General features: G+C 41.9%; 1 protein-coding gene across 1 annotated transcript in view; it reads left to right on the plus strand.

The window, feature by feature from the left end:
* C12H14orf39 (chromosome 12 C14orf39 homolog) overlaps positions 1-25,944 on the plus strand; it is a 139,365-nt gene that overhangs the window by 21,328 nt on the left and 92,093 nt on the right. The window contains exons 4-5 of the mRNA XM_083166588.1: positions 1,798-1,924; positions 8,025-8,114. Of these exons, the coding sequence (XP_083022714.1) occupies positions 1,798-1,924; positions 8,025-8,114 (217 nt within the window). The remainder of the gene's footprint in view (positions 1-1,797; positions 1,925-8,024; positions 8,115-25,944) is intronic.

A 25,944-nucleotide genomic window follows, 5' to 3' on the forward strand; every position in this document is an offset into this window, starting at 1 on the left:
TTTGTAGTGTAGTGGACCTATCTAGTGCTGTTACTTCTTTGAGCGCAGTGCTGACTATGTGCGGATCGTACATTTTGTTATGGAACTGTCCCATGAGTTCGGTGCTTTGTGTTATGAATTCCTCTGTTTTGGAGCAGTTGCGTCTGATGCGCCGGAATTGTCCCTTGAGGATGTTCTGCAACCAGGGTTTGTGATGTGCACTGGTGTATAATATGTAGCTATTGACATCCACATTTTTTCTGTATGTCCTAGTGTGTATGGTGTTATCTTCTATGTAGATGTCCAGGTCCAGAAATTGAACTTACGTTTTACTTATATTTGTGGTGAATGTGAGGTTTCTGTTGTTTGTGTTAAGGTACTTTGTGAATTCATTTAATGAGTCAAGTGTGCCCTTCCATATGAAAATAATGTTGTTGATGAAGCGTCGCAATAGGATCAAATTCTCGCGCCAGCCATGCCCAGCCTGTATATAGTCCTCCTCCCACTTGCCTATAAACAGGTTGGCATAGCTTGGCGCCACTTTCGATCCCATAGCGGTCCCAGTGGTCTGTAGGTAGTATGTGTTGTCAAACCATGTGTAGCTGTGGTGCAGAATGTAGTCAATGGTATCAATTATGAAGTTGGCCTGTTCCGGTGGAAGTTCTGTGTCTCTATCAAGGAAGTGTTTTGTGCTTTCGAGACCCTGGTTGTGATTTATGACCGTGTACAATGATGTGACGTCGCTTGTGGCGATCCAGTAGTCTGTTTCCCATTGAATGGTTTGTAGGTGGTTGATAATGTCTGTGGTGTCTTTTATGTATGAGGGTAGTGTTTTGACATGACCTTGGAGGAAGTTGTCTGCATATTGTGCTAAGTTGGATGTGAGGGAATTGATGCACGAGATGATAGGTCTCCCTGGTGGATGTGTTTGGTTTTTATGTATTATGGTAAGGTAGTAGAAGACTGGTATGATGGGGTGCTCCTGTTGTAGAAAAAGGTGCTCGTGTTTATTCATAATCCCATTGTCCCTGCCTGTAGCTCTGGAATGGCTGAAGCAATTTACACCAAACTTGCTAAACATATGACACTGTGGGGGTAACACACCCATAGCACCCCTAGGGGTGGGGCAGCAGCACAGACTATGTCCTTTATTCTGGTTCACTCGCAAAGGCAAATTCCTTCTCAAATGGACAAAACCATGTGCACTGCAGGTGGGGCAGATGTGACTTGTGTAGAGAGAGTTAGATTTGGGTGGGGTTTTACTTCAAAGTGAGATCTATATTGCAGTGTAAAAATAAAGCAGCCTGTATTTTCACTGCACAGAAACAAAATAACTCACCCAAATCTAAATCTCTCTGCACAAGTTACATCTGCCCCACCTGCAATGTACATGGTTTTGTCCATTTCAGGAGTGGCGCAATCTGCCTTAGATGGCCATATAACTGGGCCACAAACTGAATGACATTGGGGTCCTGGCATGGATGGTCTTCCCACCCTTTTAATAGATCTATTTTTTTTATAACACACACAGTTTATATGATAGGTGTATGTATATTATACAATTATCTATAGTAGCAGGTTTTAACAGAAGTGTCATATTGACCACTTCACCATTTATGAATCAATCACAGAATGCATGAGCACTGATCACTGTCCACCATTGTGGGTGCTGGGGACTCAATAACTCCTCTCAGCTTGCACCCCTATGCATTAGCTCTTATCACTGTTTATCAACATGGTTTCTATGTACTCAAAACCCCCCTATGCTTGCACCCCTATGCTATTAATATACATTAATACATATTTGTTAATTCACAGGTTACTTTGCTAAAACTTTGCATGCAAATCAGCAGATTCTGGCATTAGAAAAAGATATAAATGTGTGTGATGAAACCGTTTTGGATTTACAAAAATGTTTGGCACAACCTTCACAGTTATCTTTTTTGTAAGTATGATCGATAAAATGTAATCAAAACTACCAAAGTTTAAATGGCGTTAAATTTAATATATTATACTGATAGTATTATTCATTTAATTACATATTTAATAGTGTAAATATTTAAAATATTCTGTAGATAGCTTTATATGTTTAATACATCACATGAAAGATATCCATTAAGCAATTTGGGAATGTTAATGTCTGTGCCAGTATAAGACACAATGTGCTCCTAACCCCTCCCTAAGGGGGCCCCACAGACCCAGATATTCTCAATTGTATTGATTGTATTCAGTAGAAGATGTACAGGGCTGAGAAAAGGTGCTTGGCAGAAAAACCATGACCCCCATTCCTCTGTAGTCCCATGACCACAAAACTTACATAGAGGCGGAGTACTATGGAGCACACTCCCTGGCCTCTCTTCTACAACTCCTCCTTTGAGCCATGTGTACTTCCCTAACACAACCATTAGTCCAGTGAATCACAAGAGGAGGAGGGGCCAGCAGCCAGATATGGATCCATTGACATCAGAGATGGGTTGTGTCATTTGCCCAGGATACAGAGACAGGACTGAAGTAGGAAGAGACCAGTGAATAACAGATGAACTGGTGGTGGCTTGTAAACTGGTGTGGACACCCCCAAACCTGGAGGCACACCTGAGAACATCTCAAGGCACCATAAAAAAAACGACTCACTCTGTGAAAGTTCTCAGATAATAAGTGTTTAGATTTTAGCAGGAATCAAGTGGTAGAAAATGCCATAAGATGGGATACCGGGGTAAATGTATGAATTATCATTTCAAACCATCTCAGAACATGTTACTTGCATCAAAAAAACATATCCAAAATATGACCATAGTTTACACAAGACACTGCAAAAACTCTAATCCATGCTCTTATCATCTCATTGATTATTGCAATAATCTTACTGGTTTTACCAAAAAGAAACTGTCACCACTACAGTCCATCTTTAATGATGCTGCAAGGCTAATCTTTCTTTATAAACTTTAATCTTCTGCAGATACACTCTGTCCGCCCCTGCATTGGTTATTATTATTATTTCGCAGCACAAAGGGCATACAATGGAACAGACAGGGACACAACATTACAGTAAATAAATAACAAAAACTAAGTACAGATAACAAATTGCACGTAGTGAGGGAGTAGTCATCAGCCTACTACGGGCTCGCAGGTTACCAGTGTGGTACCATATTCAACATAAGATACAGTACTTATGTTAGTTGGGCGCCCACTATAGTTAGTACACTTATACCCCAACTATACATGTCGGCATGGAGTTGATATTATATAGTGTGGCGAGCGCAGCGACACCCGCGCGGGGATGCGGAAAACTAAGCAAATAGCTTAGTGGGCGCCCAACTAACATATAGGTACCAAACTTTTACCATAAACAAGGCCATTAACCAAACTTTACCAATATTCATCTCTTTTATATCAAAGTATCTTCTAGCACAGCCTCTTCGCTCTTCACAAAATCTATGTCTCTCTTCAATGCTATTATTGTATGGTTAAATGACTTTCTTTAGGATGCACCCATTCTGTGCAATGACTTCCCACACACAATAAGACTCTGGTCTCCAAACCTTCAAACCGTTCCCTGCAAACTTACCTCTTCAGGCAGCTTATCATATTTGGAACTGGCCAATTAACCTTCATACTGAATGTCACGCCTGAGGTCTGGAACTGATCTTGTGAGGACTCAGGCGTAGGGGCCAGTGTGTGAATGAACCTTTAAGGTCTAATGGAGTTTGTAGACATAGACCATAACTTATGAGAGTGAGCTCAAATGCGTGACTGGAATTATTTGAATAAAATAAGTCTTTATTAAGGCAAGCAGTCAATATGATAACACACAGTGTCAGGTGGTGATTAGACTTAAATGCAGGAGTTGGGTAAACCCAACTGAAGCACACAATACTGGTATCACAGGTAGTGTAGTAATGGTACTCAATGGAACAGAGAATCAGTAAATGATGCTGAGGTTGGTAATGAGCATAGATGGTGAACAATCACAGAGGATCCAGTGATAGCTTGCTGGTGAAGTCCTAAGGACGCAGATAGCAAATAGCATGTAGACTCAACAGAAGATGGAGAAGTGTAACTGACCAGAGATAACCATAAAGATACCAATGGTGCAATAGGATTGATGATAAGACACGATGAGCACGATTGATGGTGGAACACCTATGAGCCGGATCAATAGTGGAATACCAATGGTAGAATAGATGGTGGTACATTGATGAGCAGGATTGATGGTGGAACATAGATGGTAGTAGGGTCAATGGTCAAACACAGATGGAGCAGGATTGATGGTGAAACACCAATGTTAGTAGGATCAATGGTGGTACACCAATGGAGCAGGATCGATGGTGAAACACCGATGATAGTAGGAACAATGGTGGAACACCGATAAAGAAGGTTCCATGGCGGAACACCAATTGAGCAGGATTGACGGTGAAACACTGAGGGTAACAAAATCGATGGTAGAACACCGATGGAGTAGGATTGATGGTGGAACATTGATAGAGCCAGGCGGTACTGCAAGCTGGAATTGGTACCGGTCTCTAAAAGGATATATACAGGAGCTGAGCAACCTGGATGCTGCTAGGACTAAGACAATAATAGCACTGGCCATTTGGGAGTGCTTTTCCAGCGTTCTTAGAGCAGACAGTGAGTGGTGATAGGCTGAGGCAGTCAACTGGAGCATATTACGCAGAGGATTGGCAGTGGAGGCTCGTGTGATACTACCAAACATGGCTGCGCCCATGTTTGGATTCTGGAGAAAAACTGTTTTGTAACAGAAATGCTTGTGGTACTAGTGGCAGCACAGAAGGCTGCAGAGAGCTGAGACTGACATCCATAATGGCAGGAAGATTACACTGTAAAGTCGCAGCATTAGTGGTGCCATGTGACTTCTGGAGAGACTGTGGGAGCCCTGTGCTCCATTCAGCATGCAAATAGCATGGATGATATCCAAACTTGAAGCACAGTGCCATTCTGGAGAGACACATTAAAGGTAGGAATGAATGTTTAGTTTCCCAGATCATGACACACAAACTTTGGTATCCAATTGCATCCCAAATGTACAGCCACACATATCCTCACGTTTTCTCTTTCTTCACTTTCCCATCCTCCTGATCCTTGGCCAACATTGCTATGTGACCATATTATACAACCCACCGGGAACATTTGGTCTGATGGACCATTATGCAATGAATACCGCCTACCCTTGTGCATCAATGCCTATTTCACTATAGATTGTTAGCTTGTTAGGCATTTATACCTCTATGACTGGTATTACCCAGTTTTGTTTCATCATAGTTCAGGCTTGACCAACCTGTAGCTCTCCAACTGTTGTGCAACTACAAGTCCCAGCATGCCCTGCAATAATTTTGTTATTACTGAATATACAGGGCATACTGAGATGTCTAGTTTTACTTTGACAAAGCCCCGGCGAAACACGTGTCAACTGACGCCTCTGACACACCTCTCTCCCATCCTGTCCTGGTGCTCATCCTCCGGCAGCGGCTCCTGCACTTCTACTCGCAGGTGCGGTGCTCCACAGGCAAATACCGGCATATGTTCCCGGCTTCATAACCGCAGCGGCAACTTCCATCTCACTGATTGCGTGTGCCATGCTCCCCAGCCGCAATCAGACACACCACTCTTCCGGTCAGGTACAAATGCACCCACATGTTAGGCAGGCTTCCCAACCCCATCCACAGTAGGGACACTTATTACTATTATAAATAACACTGCTTATATTCACACTTGTCCTCCACCAAGCTGCCACTTACAGTAAATGCAGAAGGAGGGTCCAATTATACCCACCCACCTTATCCTTACTTACTATTCAATGCTCTCTCATCTGCTGTACTGTACTTGACCACCCCGCAATTCCCTCAGGTAACAGGGAGGCTCAGTATATGTGCAACAGAAAGCAAAAGCACATCTCAGCCCTTGTAAAATAATCTAGTGCCCTCTCATCTCAAGTAATATTACCACCATACATCACTGGGCCACCTGATCCCATTCCGAACTCAGCAGCTAAGCAGTGATTGGCCAGATTAGTTCCTGTTGAGCAGATCTACAGGGAATACCCAGTGTTGTAATTCACTTAAACAATAGAAGCACATTCTGTCAGGTCAAGGAGCTCCTCTTATCCCTTCACCATTTCTTTGGAACCAAGTACCCATCACTGGGGACACCACTATCCAGAGGATCGCCATACATATTCAAGATGAATAGTCATCTACTCATATATCAAGGACTCTGGGTTGACAGTATCATGCGTCACTTATCTAGAACTACCACTATATAAAAAAATGTCCGTGTTATGGTGCATTATCACCACCACGCTATCAATAATTGTTATCATAGGCGGTAGTAATCATTCAATTAATATTTCGCTCACTTTTGTGATTTTTTTTCTGGTATCACAACATTGTGACTGCATTATTGTTATGATACGTGATTGTCATTTTTTTGTTATGTGTTTATATGTAATTTGACGCGTCTTCATTTTAGCTTAACATTTGAATAAAAGTTCAATTTTATTATATTCGCTCTACATTTATCTTATCTACAAAGTGTGCCCCAAAAAACTTTTGTATGTTTTCTTGTGGTCATCTTAGTGACCCCCTTTTTTTTCATGTGCAGTTTTAAAACAGACAGAGAGCCACAGGTCGGCCAGGCATGTCATAGTTTCCATTTGAAAAGCACAACTAAATTTGTTGGCTATATATGAAATTGTTACTAAATATAATACCAACATATAAACAAACACAAGTACAGCAACAGACTAAAATCCCACTAACAATCTCTTATCAAATGTGTGTATGTATGTATGATGCTAAGACATTTATCTGGTGAAATCATTGCTACTCACTTTATAATATATTTTTTATAGCGATTATCACTCAGACAGCACCAGATATGCCACTATGCTATTCACAGTGGTAATCTTGAAGTCGGGTGTCGGATGACTCACCGTCAATCAGAATTCCGATGGGGTTTTTTCCGACATTGGATTCCTGACTATCGGGATCCCGACTTACAAAGCCCATTTTCCCTTGCAGAACTCCTTGATCCCATAGAGGGAGAATAGAATAGTGCTCACCACCAAGCACACAACGTGACAAGCGCAGTGAGCCTGTAAGGGCTTGAATGTGCTCGGCACCCTGTCTGGCTCCTGAGAGTTGTGATTCCAATGTTGGAGAAACGACCATCGGAATCCCTACTGTCGCACCTTATACCATAATCATTGAAGTCATGGCCCCCACTCCATGAGGCTATGTCTCTCTTTTCGAGGAAAGGGGGGGAGGGAGTGCCCTTACACCTTGCATGCTTACGGTTTAAACAGATATTTTGCAAGTCTTGCCTTTTTTAAGTGTAATACTTATTTTTAAAGTGTATTTAAAGGCATGTATTTGTCTAATTCCTTTGATAACATAAAAATGTTTGAACATATAAGCTTTCATTATGGAAGGAAATTAAGATCCCTTTCTCCCTACTTCAGCACAGCATTTTAACTATTAACCCCCATACAGACAAACTGTAACCCCTACTACTCTAAGCCCAGTCATAACAACCCATTCTGAGCCTATTCCACTGTAGTAGGGAATTAACACTATCTCCTTCCACAGCATTACCATAACCTCCCAGTCCAAACCTACCCCCAATCTAATTGCTTACTTACACAGTAGATACAGTCATCTTTTTATCATAATTGTACATAGCTCTATAACAGTGGTTTTCAAACTCTGTCCACAGAACCCCACACAGTTCTCGTTTTCCAGGTCACCCGACAGGTGCACTCATTACTGACTAATACATTTTAAAAGATCTACAGTTGGAGCTAATTATTTCAAATGATTCTGTGAGGAGACCTGCAAAACATGCACTGTGTGGGGTCCTGAGGACCAGCGTTGAGAACCCGTGCTCTATAACATATGTACGCTTTTATAAAAATTGCTTATATTATAACATAGCAACATAGGTTTCATTTTTTAATTAATTTAAAACTGAAAAGTACCAACTTGATCGTTACTTATTTTTTTCCTTTTTTTTTTTTTTGGGTATCATATCAGGCGTACACCAACTGGTGCCACTTTAAACAGAGAAGCAGCATTCCTACAAAGTCAGTTGGACAATGCAATAAATACATCTGAAAATGATAAGTATGTGGTACATACATTTTATATAATAAGTATTTTCATTCTTTAAAATTATAAAGTGTAAAAAGTATTAGTTTTAAGCGCGTTTCAGAACTTATGATATATTGATAACTAAGGGAGGAAACGGTTAACCTGTATACCATGCTTATCTGTCCAATATGTTATACCGTGAAAATACAGTGGTCTGACACATTCCTGTGTTCATATAAAGTCTTAACCATTGTATGTATTAGCTTTGTGGTGATGCTCAAGAAATGCAACACATATATAAAAATGTATTAGAGGTTCTGAGAAATGTTTTGTCGGTATGTTGCTATACATTGTACGATGATCAGCTACACATTTTTTGCTCAAATATGCCTTAAGAGAACATGATATGAATAAATATAATGTTCCATTCTGAGACAATGAAAGAAACATATACAGTTTAAACAATAATAAACTCTTGCTAGCTAACCTTTAAAAGTCTTGATTTCAAACTTGGTGAACAATTTTTTTTATTTTCATCAATTTCAGATATATGCCATTGCACTCTTTAAAATATATAATACCAAGCAATTTATAACTAGCTTTATTTGACATGGGCCGGGTGAGTCTCAGGAGGTTGATTGTCATAGAGGAATTGATGCAAGCCACTTAGAAGCCTCTTCAGTATAGTACATATCTTTTCAAGTGAATGGGAAATAGATTCCGAAGAGAGTCTAGATTTATTATGGAAAAATGTATTTTTTTTTCAAGTGGACTACAACATTATTGAACTCTTAACATTTTCAATCAACTTGTGCAACTTGTGATTGATCTTAAAAATAATATCCGTATCCGTGTGCAACAGTGGTGTACTAAGGCAGCATGTATTTGTACAAATGAAGATGGATAAATAATTGGTTTAGGAAATAAGTTTTAAAATGACTTATTGAAACTTTTGTAAACTGCAAATATTAGGAAACAATTGACTGTATTTTTGTTTGACATGCAGTATACACTATATAAAGATGGAAAAACATTTATATGAAATAAACTTTGCAGTTGAGAACCCATTACCCCAAAGCATTAATTGCCCTGTTTACATCTAATTGCATCATTCATAGTTATTCAGTGTAGGTTTGGTTTGGCAACCAAACATGTCCTCTACGTTTCAGATGACACCAGAGCAGGAACAGCCCCACCTCCAAACACATGATATTACACTCATGAGGGGTGGACATACATTGCCAGCAGGCACTTGATGTTTTGGCATGCTTGCACCTATGGTTCAATAACAGCCTTCATGCCCAGGTAGGCTTGCTGGGCATGTCTACCTCCAAAGACAAATCCATTTTTACAGTACAATATTCAATACCTAAAGCTCTGGAGGTTTAGAGAACTTTGGGTGTTCTTGGGGAGAGGGACACTTGGAGGAAAGGGAAGGGGGGGGAGTCCTGTGATCTCACAATACAATAAAACTTTACAAATCCATCTGCAACTGTATGCTAATGTTACACCAAAGCCTTTTCCTGGTGTACGTTTGTTCAAATGTACATGTTTATGCACAGCTTCCAATATGAGCAGTTGTGTATCTTTGTATCCAACCACCTTCAGTGATATAACTGCAAAACTTCAATAACATGCCCATAAAATTGACCATCTCCCTGTGTGTGCTAAGCAACTGCCCAGGAAAGTCCATTACTTTTCAAAGACATTGGTGGTACAGTGTGTCTTGATTGCAACAGTGCTTTTGTGAGTACATTGAGTAGAAAAGCTTTTAGGTTTAGCTGAAGTAGTATAAAATATGGATGTACATATTTAGTGCATGGGGGTGGTGGGGGGTGAGCTGTCCATAGATGAAGGCCTATTGATGAGGCTGGGTATGAAAGCTGACAGTGACTGATGTTGTGAATGATGATCTGGAAGCAGTGAATGAGGAAGAGTGCTTAGATAATTGTTCCTTGTGGTGAGTCCGTGCACATTAGAATTCCAGAACCACAACTGTATTTTACATGGTGTGTGCTGGATGGTTTTACAGAGGTGGAAGTGATAAGGTTTTATTGCTTATCCACCAGCAAAGTCTATTCGCTGTATGTTCTGTTAGAACTTGACTTTGAACCATCAATAATGCAATCAGTGTTTTTTCTGGCTGTCCTACATTTATTAGCATCAGGCACATTCCAGCCTACATTGTCCCTAGTTGCTGATTTGTCCCTGTCCACTTATTTGTTTTACTAAAGTTTTCAAAGCTTTCTGAAAAATGATGACCCAGTTTATACAATTTTCAAGTAATGGCAGTGAATGGAGGGAGATTATATTTGGCTTTTTCCAAATTCTTGGCTCCCTAATATTTTGTTAGCAATTGACTGTACACATGTGGCACTCAATCCACCATAGTAATCGGAAGAAAGTTCTACCACAGCAAATATTTCTTCCACTTAATGTACAGAGTTGTGCTCCCATACCAACAATTCACCCATAAGTCTCTTTTTGTTAAAGCCAGTCCTCTCTTTCTCTGGGATTTTGAGCAAGGCAAAATATCATCTGGCTGGCTAATTGGTAAGTAAAATTTATATAACCTTGAATAATTATTGTTTGACCTTAGTAAAAAAAACAAAAAACTGTTTCATTATTTTTTATTTTGCAGGTGATGTTGTCTATTAACCCTTTGCATGAAATTACCGTATGTGATGCAACCGCAGCAAGGAGTGCTTTACCTGGCCAAGACACATCAAATGCATAGGGCAAGCCCTGCTGAGGAAATTTATTATGCACAACCTTGGACTGTGGGATTCTACTTCAGACAGTAAGAGTTTTGTCTGACGTATCCTCATCGCCACTGGTGCCACTGCCATGTGGTGTTCCACAGGGCTCTTTACTATCCTCATGCTTATTGCATTCTACATGTTACCACTGGGTAAAATTAGCCTTGTCTATCACTGCAATGCAGATTATACACAACTGTACCTGTCCTTTGCTCTAGGTACTGAGGGGTAGATGTATGAAGCAGTTATACGGGAGGAGAAGTGATAAAGTGCCTGGTACTTTATCACTGGCCAATCAGCTCCAAACTGTCCCTTTTTAAACACAGCCTGTAACTTATCAGTCACGAGCTGATTGGCCGGTGATAAACTACCAGGCACTTTATCACTTCTCCTCCCTTATCACTGCTTCCTACATTTACCCCAGATAACCCAATAACAACCCTAAATGTCTGGCTAACTGAGCTCCAGGAGTGGGTAAGTCTCAGCTGGCTGTGAAAAAACACATGTCCTTATGATAGGTCACAGAACAAAATTGCAGCATAGCAAACCAACAGAATTTATTCAGAGCTACAAAACACTGAACATGTGCTTAATCTTGCTGTTGTCTTGGATAGTGGCTTGGCACTTAAACATTAGGTATCACCCACAATAAAATCATATTTTTTTATCTGAGGAACATACATGCATTTGTACCATCACTTCTAGACTACTGCAATGCCCTCTATCTTGGTCTCCCAGCAATAAATTTGAACAGCTTGGAGATGCTTTTTCCCAGCCAGCCCTGTTCTATCCACATAATACCCATTCTCAACTCTCCTCACTAGCTACCTGCACATTGGCTAATCATTTTGAAGATGGCTTACTTCCAAACCCATACATGACCAGGACCCAAGGTAATTGAAGCAGCTTCTGATTCCTTACTGTTCCACTCAGTTACTATAATCTGTAGATGTAGGACTATTGACAGCACCTACAATTTCCCTGAATTCATCTTTCAGTTTTGTGGCTCCGACTCTACAGAACTCTCTTCCCCACATAGTCCAAGAAGCTTCCACTCTACAGTCCTTCAGAAATAAACTCAAGACTTCGCTATTCAAACACGCATTTCACTTGTACTGGATAGTTGTAGCAGGTAAGTATAAAATAAATGAAGGATTAAAGTAAACATTTGTTTGTTTCATTTGTAAAGGGTCAGTGTGTGTGTACATTTTATTTAGTTAAACTACAGGTGTAAGCATGCCTTAAAGTAAGGGCAAGGTGGTACTTGTGGTTCTGTCCTGCAGTGACTATATTGTGGAATTATAGATCTATTGAACTAATTCAGTGATGGCTAACCTTGACACTCCAGCTGTTGTTGAACTACACATCCCAGCATACCCTGCATCAGTTTTAGCATGGTCAAATAGTAAAACTGTAGCAGGACATGCTGGGACGTGTAGTTCAACAATAGCTGAAGTGTCAAGTTTAGCCATCACTGGCCTAATTCATGCTTGTATGCAATTGCCCATGCAACTGTGAATGTGTGGGCTATGGAATTGTTTATCATTGCAGATAAAATTTGCCCTCAGACAAAAACATCGATACCCACCATAGCCATCACAAAATATTTTTCGGTACTTGTTTCCTAGCACGGCCACAATCTTCTTGGTCGTGTGCCTTAACTTTAAGGCACACGATGCCCACGATGGACCCGATTTTCTTTCAAATCAGGTCCATTTTACCGGCAAATGGAAAATCGGGTCCATCGCGTCGGTCGTGTGCCTTTAATAAGGCACACGACGCGACCGACGCGATGGACCCGATTCTCCATAGGCTTCAATGTTAAAAATATTTTAACATTGAAGCCTATGGAGAAATCGCGTCCATCGGGTCCATCGCGTCGGTCGCGTCGTGTGCCTTAACATGGCACACGACGCGACCGACGCGATGGACCCGATTTCTCCATAGGCTTCAATGTTAAAATATTTTTAACATTGAAATCGCGTCGGTCGTGTCGGTCTTGTGCCATTATAATGGCACAAGATAAGATGGACTTGATTAAGTCCATCTTCACATAGTAATCAATGGGAAAGGGGCCAATATGGGCCATTTCTCATTGTAAATGGCCCCGTCATGCCCCCACATTTTAAACGCCACCCCACTATTGACGCCAACCCGAAGCGTGGCGAGCGCAGCGAGCCCGCGAGGGGCGGCGGTGCCCGTCCTCCGACCTTTTCATACCCCTACTATCCACGTCGGCGTGGAGTTGAGAATAGAATAGTGTGGCGAGCGCAGCGAGCCACCGAGCCCGAAGCGTGGCGAGCGCACGCGTATAACTTCACAGGTATACGCGTCCCCTCGCGGGGCTCGCTGCGCTCGCCACGCTTCGGGCTCGGTGGCTCGCTGCGCTCGCCACACTATTCTATTCTCAGCTCCACGCCGACGTGGATAGTAGGGGAATGAAAAGGTCGGAGGACGCGCACCGCCGCCCCTCGCGGGCTCGCTGCGCTCGCCACGCTTCGGGTTGGCGTCTATCGTGGGGTGGGGTGTACGCCGTGACATTTGGGGGGGTTGGGAATATTTTACATTGAATCCAATGTAAAATCGGGTCCCAGGGACCCGATTTACATTTCATTAAAAAAAAAAATCGGGTCCAAAATCGGTCGGTCGCGTCGATCGCATCGCATGCGACCAAATCGCATGCGATGCGATCGACCCGATTTTTCCGACACGACCACCCCGATGTAAATCGGTGTGGCCGTGCTAGGAAACAAGTACCTATTTTTCAACTGCATACACATACGCAAACAACACGTTATCATGAGGAATATTCATTGCTAGGGTAGCCCTAAAGTTATGCAGACTGCATATCACAGAAGTGGCACAGGTGCTAAGGTGTTTTTTTTCATACATAGTCGCAGCTGATGGAATATACACGCTCTGAAACATACATAACACGTATTTTTGATGCAACTCAATGTTACCGCCCCTAAAATGTCCCCACAGCATGAACGTGACCACAATGGCACTTGGTGCGTGCACAGTGCAATTGCATTATATGCACAGTCTGCTAATAACCGCTCCATTGTGTGAGCATAAGCCTTGTGCACAACAATGAACTAGGCCTCTACCTCTTGACTAGCATACTATTAAAAAGCACAGTCCCAATGTGTCTTTGAATTTTATATTGTGAACAAACTTTATTTCATGACTAGGTATTTGTCATTTCATTTTTTATATATATTTTTTACTTTGTCATGTTATTCATATGCTGTCTCCTTAGGATAATTTCACATTTTATCACTATGACATTAACACATAAAAACAGGTTTGGTGCTCAGATAACCTCAAGATATCACACTACAAAAACAATATTGCCAGTAATGTAAAAATGCTCAGATGGATGACACTTTTAAACATAGTCAGTCCTAGATGTCATAACTGTTATTCCTGACCTAGTCACTCATCTGTAAAAAATAGCAAAAAGAAAACAAAAAAACTCTTATAGAGGCCCATCTATTAAGGATCGCATTGTAATATGCGATCCTATTGTAGGGATGTATGATCCTACACACAGGGGTATAGGGCTCAAAATGGAGTCCATCCCTGCGATGCACTCAGCCAAGTGCTGAGGGGGGTCTGCGCATTCTGACCCCCTGCCGACCCCACGCCAGTGCGGTCTGTAGCCCATATGCTACAATAGGCTACCACCAAAACCGAGGCTGCCCAATGGTGACACAACGGGCAGCTTCGCATCCCCCTTAGTAACCTATGGGGGATGAGGTGAACAGCAATGCAGGAGGGATCAGAGATTCCTGCTGAGGTCCCTCCTCATACATTCAGGTGATACTTAATATTTGCGGCTAACCCCCGAAAATGGGTGTTTTCAGGGGTTTAGTCGCAAATATTAAATGATGAATTGGCCCTATAGTGTAATAATCGATCATCATAGAACTCCTCCAGTGTATGAAATCCAGAAGCAAATATTTCAGAATGAAAAGAAATTGGATGACATACTCAACTAACAATGGAATGGGGTTTATAGTGCACACAAAGATTTTTAAGGGTGATCATCATTTATCATGTGTAAAGACGAAAATTACTGTTCACCATATCTAGCAGACATCTTAGTTAGTGTACTTTACTCATACATTATAAGATGGGTTCAATCATGTAAAGGTTTCATTGTGATGCTAATACTGTACATAACCCTTCCAAGTTAACGGCTCCTTCTTAACCTTATAATTGTCAATGTAGGACATATAGAAGCATGAAATAGCCGTTAAAGTGTGAGCACACTTAATTTATATAAACCCCCCCCCAAAAAAAAAACAGCTCAAACTGGCAGAAATGATGGTAAAAATGTTATGCATGTAACCCGAACATCGGTCTTGCAGTCAATTGCAGCGGTTCAGGTAGATCCAGTCTCAGCTCATAGTAAATATACAGGTCTTGGCCTGTGCTCTCTCAGTTGATGTGTTTTAAGTTATAAGTCTTTACCAAGGTTAGATGGTACCTGACCTTTACTTTCCTTAAATACCTGTAACTCCAGATGTTAGTTGTCACTACATTTGTGTGTTGCAGAGTCAGTATTGAATATTAAGTAGAGATTGACCCATTGCTAACACAACAGTCACATAGCCATCCAGCTGGAAATGTAAGTGACTGTTAGGATGCCTAAATGATTACTGTCCATCTCCACTTGCTAGTGCATATCAAGATTCAGTAGCATAACCATTAAGCCAAATACGGAAACTGAGATAGTGGGGTAGATTTACGTGGGAGAAGTGGTATAAGTGTTATGTGGGATGATATCTCTACTACCTCATGTATGAAGGAGGAAAAGTATGCTCAGTGACAGGGGCAGCATTCTATATCAGTACTGTTATCTACAAGATAGCTGACACAGCATCCTCCCACTATCAATTTAGCTAGCTACCAGGTGTCATTGTCCATACACCGCAGCAGGGTCAGTGCTGTCCAGGAGCATATAGAGTCACAGTGGGTGAAATTATTCCTATATATATTAGAGAGAGAGAGCTAATGTATACACCACCTTCTAGAAATTTAGTGATAGTCTTTGCCACAAGTGTAAATGTACAGAACAACACAGCTTCAATAAAACATTTTTCTTTTTATTAAAAGATTCTTAAAACTTTATCCATGGCTGTTTGTTCATAAAGCAGTAGACAACACGATCAAGTTTCCAACCCTACGCGTTTCGTCTAGCAGACTTCATCAGGGGTTAACAGTAGGTGATATGTAAGAACCAGGGGTTAAAAGTAGGGGTACTGCTTTCCTAGCACGGCGCCCACGATCTAGATTGTATGTGTGGGGCTGATATATCAAGCATCTCATGCATCTTATGTGTTTGTGTGGCATAAGATGCATGAGATGATGCAATTGACGAGATTAGCATTTCATGCATCTTATGTGTTTGTGCGGCATAAGATGCATGAGATGATGCAATCGACGCGATCGACGAGATTTTTACATTGGAATCAATGTAAAAAGCCCCCAAAACCCCAATTTTAATTGCTAACCCCCCCATACGGGTGAAATGGCCCCCCCATTGTTAACGCCACCCCACTATTGACGCCAACCCGAAGCGTGGCGAGCGCAGCGAACCCGCGAGGGGCGGCGGTACGCGTCCTCCGACCTTTTCATACCCCCACTATCCACGTTGGTGTGGAGTTGACTTTATATAGTGTGGCGAGCGCAGCGAGCCCGAAGCGTGGTGAGCGGACGCGGAATACATGCAAAGTAGTCCGCGTCCCCTCGCGGGGCTCGCTGCGCTCGCCACGCTTCGGGCTCGATGGCTCGCTGCGCTCGCCAGACTATATAAAATCAACTCCACGCCGACGTGGATATTGGGGGTACGAAAAGGTCGGAGGATGCGTACCGCCGCCCCTCTACTGGGCTCGCTGCGCTCGCCACGCTTCGGGTTGGCGTTGATAGTGCTGGTGGCGTTAACAATGGTTATTGGGGGCTCACGATTTTTTATCTCATGCATCTCATGGATCTCATGCATCTTATGGATGCATAAGATCCATGAGATTAAAAAATCGGGTCCATCGCGTTTATGGTGTGCCTTAAGTACCTTAAACTTAAGGCATACAATCAATGAGATGGGCGCCGTGCTAGGAAAGCAGTACCAAAGTAGGTGATATGTAAGAACCTAGGTTAGAATAGGTCCTTCTTGGCAATAAATACATTTTTCCAACATCCAGATGATCTGGAACAATACGATATAGCAAAAAAATGGATGTGATTCTTTATAGATATATATGGAGGTAACAGGAGCATGTCAAGTCGAGGGGAGCATAAGAAAAGGCATGGCTTACGTTCCTGTGAGATTTTAACCTCTATAGGAATTCCTGATGTGTTCAATTTTTTCATGGTATACTGGTAACCAGGGAATAGGTTTAAATACCTAGAGAGGATCTGTCACCTAAGCTTACCAAACAGCAAGTGTAACTTGCTGTGGGTGCTCCTTCCAGCATATGCAGAGGGCATGCAAATGGTGGAAGGAGCCACCTCTTCCCATACAGTGATGGGAATGTCAAGCATCGCAACCACTTGGCTTCTCCTTAGGTATTTGAGATACCATCTTAGAACGCACAGTTATTTGCTGTGCTTTGGACAGCTTAATCTTAAATTTATGAACGGGGGAGGAGGAGGGCTTAGGTACTGGTACTGCTGTATAGGTCCAGTCCAGCGGTACTGCCATTTAAGTCCATCAGTACCACTGGACTGGACTTATACAGCATTATCACTGGACTAGACTTATACAGCAGTATCACTGGACTTATACTGCAGTACCAATGGACTTATTTTAACGGCAGTACCACTGGACTGGACTTATACAAAACTGTTGTATACACGGATACATTTGTTACATAATCATATATATTATTTCTAGAAGGTGATTTTTGGTGACAATCCCTTTTCATCCTTTCATACTTACCAAATTCGATAAATGAGATACTATTTCAAAGCTTAAGTTCTCTGCTTCTGACGAATTGTTAATTTACAATTGCACATATATTGTTTGTTTACAAATCAAAGTAAAAAATGTACTTTGGCACAGTAAACTCCGTCCCTCCACCATCCCACTGCCATGAATCCGTTCACTGTCGGAAAAACGCGGGGATTCCTGGATCCGCTCAGTGTATGAAAAACATTTGGAATTCCATGTGCTAATAAGACTGGCAGCACTGGCACATTACCCATTACCGCCAGAGCTGCCAACAGACCACTGTGCAGTCTCTGCCCCCCCACCCCCCCCCCCCGTGTGAAAAACATGGTGGATTCCACAAGCTAATAAGACTAGCAGCACTGGTACAGTATTCCTATTACTGCTATCAGTCAGCTAAAACAGAGCCTGCTCAGCTACTTAGAGCTCCTGCAACTCATGAGCTGCCAGTCTTGCTGCAAGACGCGCACAACGTGACATGCTGCCCCAGTCGGAGACCGGCCTTGACACTGCGTCCCATCCAGCAGCAGAGCACCGGTGCTCTGTTCAGCTGCAGCAGAACTAGCACACGCGGACCTCAGTACAAGCCTGAAAACCGGCCACCCATGCCACATCCCTGCTTGCAAAGCCACAGCTGGGGACTGACAGTTGGGGCATACAAAGGCAGTGGAAAGAAAAGCTGCTTATCCCCAGATCTCATGTGCAGCCAGCAGTGGGGATTACAACACCTATACACAGGCCCTAATACGTCCTTCCCTGTCTCTGCAGACAGATCACCCAGAGACCCGCACCCCTTTTCTATAATAAGATGGGCAGGGCTCTTCCCGAGGTATGTCTGAAATGTTAGGAAAAACACATAAAACCCATGCAAAATTACGATCCCTTTTTCTCTCTTCATCCTTAACGAATATTCATAATTGAGGTACCATTTTAAAGATTAAGTTCTCCACTTTTGACGAATTTATATTTTACAGTTGTAAATTGTATGGTTTGTTTGTTTAAAAATTGAGGTTACAAATTGACTTTTGGAGTTTGGAGTTCTTTCCCTGGATGCATCGATATGGATTAGTTTTGTTTGGCTACTCGAAATGGCTACAAATGAACCAGTTCTTCTTTCATCCTACAAACCACCAACCATATAAGAAAGCCCCTACTCATAACACTACAAAAGTCACTGCTATATGAGAGAAATATATTACGAGAATTACGTTTTTTTTATATTTTTGTATGCATATAGATAAGGGAGTGAGAACACCAAATGAAAAGAAGTAAAAAATCCGTAAAAAATAATGGAGTGTTACAGCCTTGGTTTAAGATGATCTCAATATTGGGGTAAATTCCCCTGAGGCATTGATATAACCAGGCTGTGGTTTATATGAAGTGACAAATTGTGCTAAAAATAATAAGAAAAATATATTATAATAAATGTGAAAAATATATAAATGGTTAAAATTGGCGAAATATCATTGTTATCAGGTGGCAGTCACGGATGGGTTACCAAGGCTTATGGTCCTATGGTAATTTTACGCCGCACTGCCTAAGCTATAGAGTATTATGGCGGAGCCGGAGGAGAGAATTGTTCAAATATAGGATGGCAAATAGAGAATATAAGGTGATCCCCTGACTCTCAAACCATTCCTACTTTCCGGCCGTGTGCCACTTGGGCAGTGAACGGACCGAATGAGGGGGTGTGGTATATTTTGAGGTCATTTGGAGATCAGTGGAAGGAAGAGAAATAGGGATCTGCTGTTGAGGCCTGGGTCCAGTATTACCCCTGTTAGATTATCCAGGGGTAATACTGGACCCAGGCCTCAACAGCAGATCCCTATTTCTCTTCCTTCCACTGATCTCCAATTGACCTCAAAATATACCACACCCCCTCATTCGGTCCGTTCACTGCCCAAGTGGCACACGGCCGGAAAGTAGGAATGGTTTGAGAGTCAGGGGATCACCTTATATTCTCTATTTGCCATCCTATATTTGAACAATTCTCTCCTCCGGCTCCGCCATAATACTCTATAGCTTAGGCAGTGCGGCGTAAAATTACCATAGGACCATAAGCCTTGGTAACCCATCCGTGACTGCCACCTGATAACAATGATATTTCGCCAATTTTAACCATTTATATATTTTTCACATTTATTATAATATATTTTTCTTATTATTTTTAGCACAATTTGTCACTTCATATAAACCACAGCCTGGTTATATCAATGCCTCAGGGGAATTTACCCCAATATTGAGATCATCTTAAACCAAGGCTGTAACACTCCATTATTTTTTACGGATTTTTTACTTCTTTTCATTTGGTGTTCTCACTCCCTTATCTATATGCATACAAAAATATAAAAAAAAACGTAATTCTCGTAATATATTTCTCTCATATAGCAGTGACTTTTGTAGTGTTATGAGTAGGGGCTTTCTTATGTGGAATTGAGAAATCAGAATAGATCATTTATAAGTTGTGCCCCAAAAAAAGAGTCATCTTTCTCTTCTTTGTTTACTATTGTAACTACTTATGACTCTTGGGAGCACCACCAACGAGAGGGATAGGACCATTTGGTCCAGTTATTATAAAGATGTTGGTTTACTTAATTGTGATAATTTGAACAAATGTCAGTGCTAGTCACCCCCCCCTTTTTCCTGTTTGTGAAAACCACCAACCATGCCATATAATTCTTCGTATTTTATTTGCTTGTGCAATTTTCACACAGTAGTTTATATTAAATTATGTAATAAATAAAATTGCAGAGCTGCAAAGTGTTAATTTGTGCTCCACGGTGGGGGTGCCATTTTAACACCGGGAGGTAGGGGGAGGCAGTGGACGGCACCCACTTCCTACCTTACTTGATCAGGAAGTGAGTTCCTCCTTCCTGGCCAGGGCCACCTTCCCAGTGATATTTAAAAGATGACGCTGGCTACTAGAGAGCAAGGATTCAAGCGGTTTACTGAAACCACAAGGTTAATTGAGGTCAATCTTGTGGTTTCCCTTAATTAACCTCAGTAAACTGCTGGTTCCCACCCATAGACTTCTATAGGGTTTTTTCCTCATATAAGTGTATGGACCCTGCATGAGTGATAGCTCAGCAGCATAAGCCAATCAGGAGACTGCTACTACATGTTGAACCAACATGTTGTCTGGCGGGTCTCCAAGTGACAGTGACAAATGTAACATGGAGGCCCGCAATTCAGCTAAGAAGTCCATGTGTATTTTTGGTTGTTTGTTTTTAACTCTTGGACTGAAGAGGACCGATCCACACAGGAAATAAGGTATTATTGTTTTTTTAAAGGTTACTTGGATTGTGTGTATGTATTAAAGTGTGACTTTGAATGTGCAAGGGTGTTTTACCAAAGTTGTACTTTGTACGTTATCTGTGTCCTGTCTTTACTGTCATTTTTTATTTACTAGTGGGTTATAGGTACCATGGGGCTCTTTAATGCTAAGGATGCTGATACTTGTGGTTCTCCAAGTACAAGCATGTGGGTTAAACACAATATTACTTTTTATATAGGGCCTGATTTAGAGATATATATATAAATGCAATGTTTATGCACATTAAAGATGATTTTTGATCAGAATGAGTACTGCACATGTGGAGATCTGTGGAAGTAACAATAGTCACAGTGACCCCTAACCCACTGCTTGTAGAAATAGTGGTAATGGACAGCTTTCTTGAGCAGCTTCTCCCATCGAATAGCGACCTAGTGACTCCTAATTGGCTGCTAGGCGGCCAATAGCACTATTCGGGGTCAGGTGCCACAGGATGTAAACACACCTCCTGCGTCTCTCTTCTCAGTCTGTGGGTTTGCGTAGTTCATTTTTATTTTATTTTGCCAAGTTCCCTGGATGCCCACTTGGAAAGAAGAGGATGCAATCTATGCTGGAGGACCCCTGAGAGTATGTTTTCTTTCCACTGGTACTCCATATGGATTTTCTTCAGGATCATTGGACAGAGGATACATCTCTTCATGTGAAGCAGGGGCGGATCCAGGATAAAATGACAGGGGGGGCACCATGATAAAAGAGGGTTTAGGTGGGGGAGGGCCAGTGTTAGTGGTGCCAGTGTACATGCTAAGAGAGCGGCAGAGAGAGGGTGGGAATAGGATTAAAAATAGGCCCTGGCATTTAAAGTACGCAGGCCCACCATGGCGACAAAAGTGAAGGATGTAGTTGTGCGCGCGCTGAAGGTGCGCTCTGGAAAAGGGGGTGTGGCCACTCAACAGGGGGCATGTCCTTGAGTGCAGTGTACAACACCATATACAACTTCTACACATTATGCAACAAAATACTAGACCCCATTATACTTGCCCCTTGCCCCAAATGATGCCAAATGGAATGAGCCAAAATTCACATAATGCCACACGGATTGTGTCAAAATTCACATAATGCCACACGGATTGAGCCAAAATTTACATAATAGCACACGGATTGAGCCAAAATTCACATAATGCCAAATGGATTGAGCCAAAATTCACATAATGCCACATGGATTGTGTCAAAATTCACATAATGCCACATGGATTGAGCCAAAATTCACATAATGCCACACAGATTAAGACAAAATTCACAATACGCTTCATAAACAGGGACATTGTCCACCAAAGGCACGCATTAAACATTTACACCATAATGTCCATTACACGTTAAGTTACACGCTATTATGTCCATTATGTATTATGCCAAACACCATAATGCCTATTAAGAATTATGCTACATAAGTGCTGCTTATCTACATGCTCATTGCCAGAGGTTCCATGCTCGTTGCCATGTGGGATTACATGCTCATTGGCAACGGAGAATACATGCTTGTGGTAAATGGGGGACAGCCACCGCCAGGCAGAAGTGATAGCCACTGACAGTGGCAGAGCCTGGCTGTATTCTGAGCACTGCAGGTCCCAGCTATTTGAAATAATACCCATTTCACACCAGAAAATGCATTCCCAGGTTGGCCCCTTTTACACCAGCCTAGTCCCTGCATTTTCTGGTGTGAGGGGGAGCTAAAACCACCCCTCCCCCCCTTTAACCAGTTATCTCATTTAACCGGCTATATCTTCGGAACTAACTGACCCATTTACATGAGACAAGTATCATATTGAAGAACATTTGAGTGGGCTTTGAATGATTTTGGTCCAGTAAAACTGGAACGTTTGGTTCCAGAGTAATCTGCCCTCAAAAACATGAACAGCCATGAAATGACATTTCAAAAATAAAAAAATCGATTTACAAGCTATATCTCTGGAACTGATTGACCGATATAGACCATCCTGGTATCATATTGAAGGCCCAGCGATTTGGAATCGAATAACATCAATCACAAGCTCCTGTGATGCCAGGGGGGGACCTGGCAGCTGTCGGAACCGGGTGGGGGTCGGAATTGACGGGTCCCATATTATCCTATGGGGAAAAAATGTTACAGCTTTGCCAGGCGATATCTGCGGTTCCCGGGGGGCTAGAGACATGGGGCTGGGCTCGTTGGAAAGCTCTGGTCCTCATCTACAAAATGAATGACAGGGGGGCACGTGCCCGGGTGCCCCCCCCCTGAATCCGCCACTGATGTGAAGGTAGGTAAGTATTTGTATGAATGGGCACAGTATGTAATAAAGTTATACTTTTATTGTGTTTGTGTTTTATTTCACTATTTGGATTATTGTTGAACTACAAGTTCCAGCAGGCCCTTTAATGCCCTGCATGCTGGGACTAGTGTTTCTCCAAGTCCCTGCATGTGGTGCAGACTTGCTGGGACTTGTAGTTCCCCAAAAATACACAATAGTTTATTCTACTTTAACCATTTATAGGCCCGATGCCGACCACCCAAGGGGCATCGGGGACAACGCTGGCTTCAGCATGGGCAGGTCAATTCTGGAGGGGGTCCCCACTTCCCCAGGATCCCTGCCCTTGCTGACCGGCCAGGAGGTAAATGCTTTGAATGGGAGGATTTGTATAAAAAGTGTCCACCCGGCTGTGGCATTACCCTGCTGGCTGGGCCCGGTGCTGGTTCTTGAAATATGAGGGACCCCTACCCGTTCTGTCCCCCATATTTTGGGAACCAGGACCGGCCTTTGAGCCTGTTGATGGTTTTACAAAATCCAGGGGGTTTCCTAGTGGGTTTTCCCCAGTGATTTTATGAAAACTGGACCGGATCTTTGAGCCTGGAGCTGGTTATGCTAAGGAGGGAGGACCCCACATCAGTTTTTTTTCTTACAGAAAATCACGCACATTTTGATGACTAAAAATTGCACCATATCGCATGTTTTGGCTGCAAATTTGCATCTCATTAAATTGTCGAATTCTGGCTAAAAAAATGGGAGTTGAAAAAATGCGATAAGGTGCGATTTCGGAACCTATCTAAAAACCACATCTCATTAAATCTCACCCCATATATCCAAGTTTACACAAAAGATTGTGTCTATCTGATACCCTAACAGCTGTACACTATTTCACAATGTTTACAGAATATGTGGCTACTGTGTCACTCAACCAAGGTATTATCTTATCATTTAAAATCAAATTAACCACATCATTGAAAACTATCACTGTTCTTTTTTCTGAAATACAATTTGCAGTGCTTGACAAACATAATAAAAATATTTCTACGCTTTTGATCATTAGATATATTATCTCAAAACAATGAAACTCATAAATATCACTCTCAAATGGAATCACTCTGAGTAGTGTTGCAAATATCTATTATATTTATTGTAAAGAACAAGAGCTATCAAAAAGTACACATGAACTTTATACCAATGCCTGTCATGTATAAAACAGATCTCATCAGACTACAATAAAGCCAGTAAAACCTTTTTAACATATAATATGCTATTATACTGTAAACAATAACTAATAATAAGTCTATCTCACATTAAATGCTTTTATCAAAAGTAGGGTTTGAAACAAAATGCATCAGGGACAGCCAGAAATTTATTTAGACATTGTGACCTTAACCTTTCTTTAGTGTATTTTATTCTTGAAAAAATAAATAAATAAAGCTATCTTAGTCCGGGTGTGGGTCATAGGGTCAACCACAGAAAGGTCGACATGCATTGAGGTGACCACTGTAGGTCAACATGGGCTTAGGTCGACACCTGGAAAGATCAACATGGTCTTAGGTCAACACTATCATTGGGTCGACATGGGCAAGATCGAGGGTGAGATTATTATTATAATTTAATTTTTGAAGGCGCCGCAGGTGTTTCGCAGCACCGTACAAAGGAACAGTACAGTGAGACGAAACTTAAATTGAATAAATAACAAAAATAGAGTACAAGTAAAGTACAAGTAAAGAGCGCCACAGTTCAATACACAATACAGCTTAAATATAAGTAGTGAGGACTCAATCAACGTACTACTAGAGGCTTGTGACCGATGATGGAGTATGCGGGAAAATATGGTCACTGAATGTTTGAGTATGGGAGAGCTGTGAGTGAATTGTGAAGAGAAGAGGGCCCTGCTCTGAGGAGCTTACAATCTAGTAGGAAAGGGAGACAGACAGATTACATGAGATGCAAGCAAGTGGGAGGTGGCTTGAGAGCAGGATGTAAGCAGGAAGGGGGTTAGAGAATGTTACATATGTTCCCCTGCAGCGCACATGGTTTTGTCCATTTGAGAAGGAATTTGCGGACACAAAGGGTTCAAGATATAATAATATAGAACATTCACAGGGAAAACAGACGCAAGTACAATCAGCAATATACAACGAAACCAAATACAATAGTAAAAGTTATCGTCATACATAAGCAGCGCTTCCTGGGCAAGGAGTCTGTAATCAAGATTGATCAGAGCATAGTGAGCTCCCAGCCCAGGGTGCAGTAATTTAAGGGGAAAAAAACAATAGGATCCAGCAGGTTTTCCATTCGTCAGGGTGTCAGCTTTCATCTCTTCTGATAGGCTTAGTCAAGATGCACAGTTTTATCTTTGTTCCAGGCTTGTCACCTAGCACTCGGGGTCCCTTTGAGAAGCTGGTTCAAACTGACTTTTATATGTCCCCTTTCCATGTGGCCATTCTTTCATTATTCTTTCTATGGTTCATAACCTGTGAATAGCGCATACGGTTCTTGTGTAGTTTCACGGCGCCAGCATGGCGCCATGCTACTTCCGGGTTGGGTACGCTCGCCAAACTATCTAAAATAAAGTAACTTAACTCCATGCCAA

Source organism: Crinia signifera, chromosome 12 (assembly GCF_055691185.1).
Source record: "Crinia signifera chromosome 12, ASM5569118v1, whole genome shotgun sequence".
Classification (NCBI taxonomy): domain Eukaryota; kingdom Metazoa; phylum Chordata; class Amphibia; order Anura; family Myobatrachidae; genus Crinia; species Crinia signifera.